At 28.4% G+C, this 8,781-nt stretch overlaps 1 protein-coding gene across 2 annotated transcripts; it reads left to right on the forward strand.

Moving 5' to 3' along the window:
* Nucleotides 1–5,505: 5,505 nt before the first annotated feature.
* On the forward strand, nt 5,506–8,518 carry LOC110825121 (cytochrome b5-like). 2 transcript variants are annotated; one of them, XM_088220046.1, is made up of 4 exons: nt 5,506–5,890; nt 5,973–6,068; nt 7,781–7,847; nt 7,980–8,394. In XM_088220046.1, the coding sequence occupies exons 2-4, from the start codon at nt 5,991–5,993 to the stop codon at nt 8,228–8,230; spliced, it is 396 nt and encodes a 131-aa protein (XP_088076172.1). In that variant the 5' UTR covers nt 5,506–5,890; nt 5,973–5,990; the 3' UTR covers nt 8,231–8,394. The 2 variants fall into 2 exon arrangements, with proteins under 2 accessions (XP_088076172.1, XP_088076171.1); XM_088220045.1 differs by having other exon boundaries at nt 5,750–5,890; nt 5,988–6,068; nt 7,980–8,518.
* Nucleotides 8,519–8,781: the final 263 nt, after the last annotated feature.

The raw sequence follows: 8,781 nt of genomic DNA on the forward strand, positions 1-8,781 counted from the left end.
ATCAATAAATTACTCAACATTTATTAGGACATCACTACTAATTTATGAATAGATAAATAATAAATTATTTAACATTCTACAAGTTTATAATTAATTAAAAAACCATATACTAGCATTTAATAAAAAATAAACAAATAATGAGCACATACATCCATAAACCACATACATAGAAATTAATATATGTTGTTGATTCCTTGAATTTTCACCATAAACTACATATATCCATTCTATTATCAAAATTTTTTATCCTCATTGTATCTTCTCAAACCACATTCATCAACATCAATTTCTATGAATTTGCTTTTACTCCATCTTTCAAATTAAAATCATCTAGAAATCAAATATAATATGACAAAATCTATTAATAATGAGTTATGAAAAAATTATATAAAATTAAATTTCATGATTCATATTATTTGAAAGTCTTAAGGTTACATGATTTCTTATCTCCATCCATCAAACTAATCCAATGTAATAGTTACTTCATTAGGATTCAATTAACTCAATTCTATGTTGATTAATTATAAAAAGAAAAAAATAAACATAAAGTTAAAAATGAGTATATCGAAATAGGATAATTGAGTAAATGATAATATTCTAGATCTTCTTGTAGGTTTACCACAAGTCTACTTTCAACATAACCTTATATATGAACTAGATTTTTTGCCATCTACATTAAGAAAAAGAAAATATTTCATCAATGACAATATTTTTGTATATTCTTTAGAAAAAGGATATTAAAAAATAATCACATGTTAAGGCTTAAAAAACTCCTACATTGATCAAGTGTATGCCCTCTAATACTAAATACAAACTCAGAAGCTACTATAACTATGGACATTGCAAGCACATCACACACTATCAATAAAAAAATAATAAAGCTAGGCTATTAACCCTCTAATACAATAGCAAATCAAAGCTTCCAAATGTATCATTTTCCTCTAAATCTTACGTCAAATACTTATTTATTATTATGTATTCTAATTCTTAAATCTATCCTTGCGTTTTAAATCTTTGGATAAGATGATCCTTATATATTTACTTCTCAATAGTAGTCAACAACACTTGTTGACATTGAGTTTGACTAATATTTTATTCAAAATAAAGTGCATAAAGTCTTCTTATTCATCATAAAACTTATAAAGAGACTTTATACCTCGGCTAAGTTATCAAACATTTGAAACTCATCATAAAAATCATACAAGTTAACAACCAACTTTTCTATCTTCTATCTCAGATCAAAAATAAAAACAATATAAACAAACATATTCATATTCTCAATGTTACCCTAATATTAATCAAACTTTACCTTTATACTTTTAATTTTTTTATAATATTTTCATCATCATTTCTCTCACATTCATCCAAGAGTTCTTGCAGTTGACATATTTTTATAAATAATTTTCATCAATGTCTTATAAAAAGAGACAATATCACACAATCATTTCATAAAAACTTTGCAACATCATTGATAACTGTCTCACAACTCCCCAATCCTCTTCAATAAGCAACTTATTCTTTGCTTCAAATTCCAATCTAAATAGAATATCGTGCTCTGTAAATCTCTAAAATGATCTTTCAAATTTGTGTTGTGTTCAACATGATATATGTTGAATTCTGTCGTGTATGAACATCAATAGATTAAAGAGCCTCATTTTTTTTTCCAGTGGCTGCAGATCCTTTAAACTTATGCAACATACAAGGTGTTTGGTTAACAAATTTAACTGTTGCATGTATACATTTAATGCTATTATTGTTCTCTTTCGACCATCCCACACAAACAAATTAAAAGTATATGTAATACATCTCATGTGAAGGTGTTTTTCTTTATAAATGGAAAGCCCTCTCCATATAAATTTCTCCTTTAAGTATTGATAAGAAACATCATTAGAAGATACATTATTAACCATGGCAATTATGACTTTTTTCTCAAGTCTGCAATCTATTAAAGATTCTTGAATTGGTTTCCCAATATTTTCACTCCTGTCATTAGCAATGTGATTGAAATCTATAATATTCTCATGCAAATTTTGATGCTTATCAATGAAGTGCTCATTAAAAAAATAATTTATCTTCTGAGTTGATGTTGATATGTCAATTGTAAGACTAACACATTGACATAATTTACTACATAATTCCTTCAATAGCAGTTCATGAAGGCATATAAAAATTAGGTTGAAGACTTCATACAAAATCCTGAAACTTATAATGTTCAACAAATTTAAATGGAATCTCATTTACCAATCATTTTTGTTAATTTATTTCTACTACACACTTTATCAAATATCTAATAACTAAGTGACCCTTCTTCTAAATTAGTGGCTCTAGGTTTACAATTCAAATGTGATAGTACTTATATTTTTTGGATTTTTATTGTTCGAGTTAGCTCTTATTTTCTCATGTAATATAACAAATTTTTTATCTCATTCTTGTAAGAATTAGTAGCATATTGAGTACCACAACAATTGCATTTTCATCATCAACACTATATGTAAAATGAGACCATGCATTAACATGAGTTGTACTCTTCTCTATAGGACACAAGGAGATTAATCTAACTCTTCAGTTTCAGTGTCAATATTCACTAGATCATTATCTACTGGTTATCGACTTGGTGTTATCATTAGATTTATTAGAGGATAATTTATTGAGTTTGATGCCAAATTTTATCCAAGTAATTCCTTTTGCTAATAAAATTTTATATTACATAAAATATAAAATTAAAAAAAAAATGTAACCTATTAGATGGAATCTTATATTACAAGATGTTGTGCCCTGGCTAAATAATTTATTTACTGTGAGTACTGATGAATATATTTGTTCACAAAATCTCTCAAATCTGCAAACCATGATCATTGTTTATCAATGATGGAGAAATGTAAATAAAATACTGGGAATATATTTTCCTTTTTAACTTTAAAGAAAATGCAATAACTAGAGATTAATTGATAAATTTTTAAGATAAATTATAAACTTACGATGTAATACCAGGAATATATTTTCCTCTTAACTTTAAAAAAGATGCAAAAACTAGAGATTAATTGATAAATTTACAAGATAAATTATAAATTTACAATGTAATAGTGATATTATGTACATTGGTTAACATATCTAATTTAGCTCCAATTTCTAAAGCCATTTTGAAATCACATGCACATAGGAATGCATAAGTTATAGAATAACTAAAACATGTCAAAATAGCATTGAACAACTATTTTATTCCTTTTTCATACATTCTTGCACGTCCAACAACTTTTAATTTTAGAACTCAATTATTTTACACACACTCATGCATGCACATAAACATCAATAGTCTTTTAGGATATCCAAATAGTTTCAAAAGATTTAACACAAATTAAAATGGTCAAAAAAGAATTACAACTACATCCAAAATGTGATAGAGAGCTAAGACATATTTTAAAAGGCAAGACAACTTTAAAAACTTGAAACCTTATTAAAATTTTCTTGAAAGAACAGCCATCACATTTGAAAAGTAAATTGAAAATTCATGCAAGTTTGACACCTTAAAATCCATCTAAGAAGTGCTAAAATGAATAAAATTGATAAACTTTGAGATTGAAAGTGAAAATAGAATTGTAACTTCAAAACAAAAGAGAAATATCCTAAAAAAAATGAACACTAAATTTAAAAATTACAATAAACTATTAAAATAATTTTTGTAGCTTAAAAGATGTTAAAAAAATTACAAACATTGAGCATTAAGCCATTATTAATTCTTTACTCTAAGTCCAACCAGTAGAACCATTATTAATTTTCCTATATCTTCGAACTATTTATTGGTCAAGGTGGTGTCAACAGTATATAACAATATAAGGGAGAAATAGAGTAAAGAGGAGGACTTGTGAGTGTGAATGCATGAATGTGTTGCATGAAGCTCTGAGTTTGAGAAAAGAGTTCTGCGCAAGGATTGAAGAGGATTAAAGAGGAGGAATAAGGAGATTTGGGAAGAGTGTGAGGTTGTGAGCGTTAAAGTGAGAGAGTTTGTCTTAAATATGAGGCCATGTTTTGACTCGGCTACATGAGAACTAAAGAGAGTTAGAGTCTTAAAGATGAGCAGTGACCAATGAGGACAGACACGGAGAAGAGAGTATGAGAACCAAGAGGAGATATTGAAATAACTCTGAGATAGTAAGGAGATAGTGACGAATGGTTGTTAAATAATGAGAGCAGGGTGAGAAATACTTATGTATAAATTTTCTTACTTTTTTGTAAGTTTGGACGTAGACAAGATTAATTTGGGCTAATATTTTTTTGTCCTCCCTAATTTTGGACTAGAGATAGAGGAAAAAAAATAGTTCAATCTAGTTCAGTCCAAACCAAATGAACTACTAACATATTTAGGGAGAAAGAGAGTGTTGCAAGCCTTATCATATGCTTGTGTTTTTTTTTTTTTTTTATAAAAAAATTAGTCACATTAAATTTGTAACAAAAACTAATTCTTTTATAATCATTTTTTTTAAATGACTACATTATTATATATATTAAATTTTTGGAGCTTTTTCTTGATTTTTTTTTTTTAGATTTAGAATTTAATAATAATAAGTATTATTAAATTATTTTAGTCAATAAAGCGTAAAACAAAACAGTTAGTATCTATTTTTATAATGGTTTTTATATTCATATTGAGTTCTAATTCTTATTTTGTCAATTTCTCTATACAGCCTCTATGCTAATTTGGTAGACAACACTTAAAATCCTTTACGTTTTATTTTTGGTAGGTGAAAAGTGTTTTAGGAAATTAGTGGCGTATTGCTGTGTCCCTCTTGCCCAAATATGTAACATTTTGGTGTCATCAGAACTGCCCAACGAAGTCCCCCTCAAAGGAAAAAGAAAATTAGCCAAGAAGTTAACCTATAAAATCAATAAAACAAATAATAGGTTTTTTATTTTTTTTTATTTTTTTAAATCTATTATTAGTACAAAATCATTCATCTAATCAATAAGACTAGTGTAATTACTTATTGTGTATACAAAAAAAAAAAATCATTTATCAAATCAATAATTTTAATTTATAATTTGTCTAATAAATTAATACTAATTTAAAATTATTATACATTTTTCTTAATTTTTTAATCATATTTTATTCATTCGGACAAAAAGTTTAAATTGAATCAAATTAAATATTAATCAATGGAATTCAATATAATATTTTTAGTCACTTTAAATAATTTTTATATAATTATGAGTTGTACCAATAATAGTACAATAACGTGTAATGATTATTATTTTATAATCTTATTTAATTGTATAATAATTTTTAAATTATAATTATATAATACCATCAAATTGCTGGATTATGATAATTAAAACAAAAACAAAAAGACACGGCATTGAGAAAGCCCGGTAGTAGTCCTCATGGCACCCAGTTTATAATGTGTCGATAGGATACGGAATTCAAAATGGGAAAATAGAAGAGTCTAGAAATAATGTCGTGAGATTCAAAAATAATATTATAAAAATAAGGGGAAAGTGGACAATTATTATATATATAAAAATTTTTAAAAAAAAAAAAATTCTTGAACTTACGCAAGCAATTTATATTATTTTATAAACAATTTTCTAACTTGTATAAATATTTCTATTTTATTTTATTATAAAAATATTTTGTTGGTTGAGATTATGTTGTTAAATTATTTGCTAAATAGTTGTTATACAGTAAAATATATTGAGAAACAATTAAATTAAATGTTAAATAAAGTATTTTTATAACAAAATAGTATTTTATTACTTATTATTAAAATAAAAGTTTCTTTTTAGAAAAAAACAAAAAAAACAAAAAATTACTTTCTTCAATACCCAGACTCGTCGTCACAGGACGCAAAGCCAGCATTCAGGAGCGCAGAGCAAAGAGGAAGACGTTGCCGTCAGTGTAAGAAACTCTTATTGCACTCATCAAATTTTTATCAAAAGGATTTAGCAAATCTAGATCAGCTACAGCTAAATATTTCTAGATTGAATTTAATCAGGAAATGGCCAAACTCTATTCGTTTGAAGAGGTTTCAAGCCACAAATGCAGGGATAATTGCTGGCTTTTAATCTCTGGCAAGGTCAGTTTTTGCTCATCGCTTTTTTTATTGATTTTTTCAATTGTTAACTGTGTCGATCTTTGAGCTGCTTTAAGTTCTAAGGGTTTACTTGCGGTAAGATTGAGCTTTTTCGTATTGCCCTCAACGGAGCTCCGCCATTTTTCTTCTTTTAAAATAACCTGAAATTAACAAAAGTCTTGTGATAGAATTTTTGCGGGTTTCAAAATCAAGGAGATAATAATGTTAAAAATTGGTCAAACTACTGTACTATATGTTGATTGAGCTGATGAACTTAGTCAATTATTTGCGAAGCTTAATGTTGAGATGTTTTTCTTTTTTGGACAAAAGAAAAGATTGGGTATAAAGCGGAGTGTTGTTGAATGGTCTATAGCTTGCTAACAAGTTGTGGTTTATCGAAATCGAGCTTCCGGATTTAGTGGGTATGGATTCCATGATGTAACCTTTTGAGCAGATAATCTGCAAGGACAATCAGAAACATTGTTTAGCAAATCTCAGTCAACATATTTTCTTAACGTCTGTGTAACCCAAGCCTTAGATATAGTACTAACCTACCAAAAGGATCGTAAGTACTAGTGTTGCATGGCTTTGACATTAATATGATATGCTATGGATTTTAGACAGCTTTGATTTGCATCATGGAGGAAATAGTTGTGGCTCTTGAGAAAAGGGAAGTAGGAGGATTTTCGATTTGGAAAATAATAATCAGACATGAAAACAAGATTTGGAAGATAATAATCAGAATATAGCCCAAGTACGAATAGAAAACAATTTTGAGATGGTGAAAGAATACAAAATCAACTTTAGTTTGATAGATGAAAGTATTTTTAAAATTTGAATTTTCAATTTGTATATGTTAGTAATTAAAATAATCATGGCAAGTATAATTGTATGTTACTCAAAATTTTAAAATAACCCTCTAGAAAACACAAATAATTTTTTGTTCTTCTCAAATAAATGCTGCATTTAACTATCAACTTCTAGATATTGTTTCTTGAACTTGTATGAACTTGAAAGAAATCAAAAATAGAAAATATTTGTATATTAATTTGAGTTTTACCATTAAAGTTGTGTTAATATTTTCAGTGTCATCTTCCAAAACTTATTTTCGTTTTCAGCATTTGCTTATGTTTTCGTCTCAGCATATTTTAATTTAGATACTTGAAAGCTTAAAAATGTTTTCATTAATCAAACAAAGATTAAACTTCAATTGAGAGTCAGGGGATGGTGATGTTGTCTGCATTCTGCATATCTAGTCATGCTTATTCTCATAAGCTTTTTAGAATTCTAGCTCTCACCACCATTGATCTTCATATATAGATATGAAATAAATTTCTCATGAGTTTGCATCATGGAGCAAATAATAAGAAAACTAAAGAGGATGGCATTGCCTATTGCCCAAATGTATATGGTGCCAGTATTTTTTGTTGATTGTTGATTTGAAATTCAGTTCTAGTAACAAGGAAAATATGTTAGCTACATCATCAGTAATGAAACTAGAAGGTGAATCAGTTCAGGCAAAAGTCCTACGTAGTTGTGGGTCTAAATTAACAGTCTATTAGTTTCTTTAATTGCCTTGATCCCTTGAGGGTTTGACTTACCTTCCCATTGAAGTTACTTCTTTTCATTCTACTTAGATTTTCCACTATCTCATAATATAATTTAAATAATCAACAAAGATATATGAACTTGTATGTAAACCACGACTCTTTCAGGTCTATGATGTTACCCCATTCATGGAAGAGCACCCTGGTGGCGATGAGGTCTTGCTAGCTGCTACGGGTATTTTCTTCTACAAATATTGCTTCTCAGTTCTGCCTCATTGCTTGCAGTTACTGTTTTACATTAGACATGTGGCATGAATGTAATCTCAGCTGATGGAATTTCTTCATATATATGTTCAAAACTCTGCAGGAAAAGATGCAACCGATGATTTCGAAGATGTTGGTCACAGTGATGATGCCAGGTCACTGATGGAAAAATACTATATCGGTGAAGTTGACAAGTCCACGGTCCCAGTAACAAAGAAGTACAATCTACCACCTCGTCCAGTTCAGAGAGAACAGGAAAGTGGGTTTGGGATCAAGATCTTACAATACTTGGTGCCTTTGTTGATACTGGGGTTAGCATTTGCTTTGCGACTCTACACCAGGAAAGAAGATTGATCTGATGATATTTGGACATGAATTTGTGGTAAGCAAGCTACTTTGAGGCAGTTTGTTTCTTAAATGCTCAAATATGGAACTGAATGTTGTGTGGATTTTTTTGTCGGTGCTTCATAATAATGCCTTGCTATTCCTCCTGTTATGGAAATCTTATTTAGACTTTATCCTTTTGTTTGATACCAGTAGAAAACACAATTCGGGTCCATAAGAAAAAACTTTGTAACATTGTTGATAATTGTCTCACAACTCCGGAATTCTCCTTAGTAAGCAACCCATGTTTTTTTTCAAGTTCCAATTTAGACATAATATCATGCTCTGCAAGTCTCTCAAATGCTCTTTCAAATTTTTGTGCTTTATTTAACATGATATATGTTAAATTATGTAGTGCCTAAACATCAAGAGATAAAAGAGTCTCATGCTGTATTTTTCTCAATGGCTGCAAATTCTTTATAACTTATGCAACCAACTAGGTGCTTGCTTAATTAATTTATCTTCTGAATTGATGTCCAAATGTCCAACTATTGTTTGAGTTTAACTCATATTTTCTCATG

This window comes from Carica papaya, chromosome 5 (genome assembly GCF_054855325.1).
Source record: "Carica papaya isolate Zhongbai chromosome 5, ASM5485532v1, whole genome shotgun sequence".
Classification (NCBI taxonomy): Eukaryota; Viridiplantae; Streptophyta; class Magnoliopsida; order Brassicales; family Caricaceae; genus Carica; species Carica papaya.

Excerpts from the sequence above, each read along its gene's own strand:
- LOC110825121 (XM_088220046.1), top strand. The coding sequence starts at position 5,991 with ATGGCCAAACTCTATTCGTTTGAAGAGGTTTCAAGCCACAAATGCAGG. Across the intron at positions 6,069-7,780 it reads GGCTTTTAATCTCTGGCAAG|GTCTATGATGTTACCCCATT; the intron begins GTCAGTTTTTGC and ends CGACTCTTTCAG. Across the intron at positions 7,848-7,979 it reads GGTCTTGCTAGCTGCTACGG|GAAAAGATGCAACCGATGAT; the intron begins GTATTTTCTTCT and ends AAAACTCTGCAG.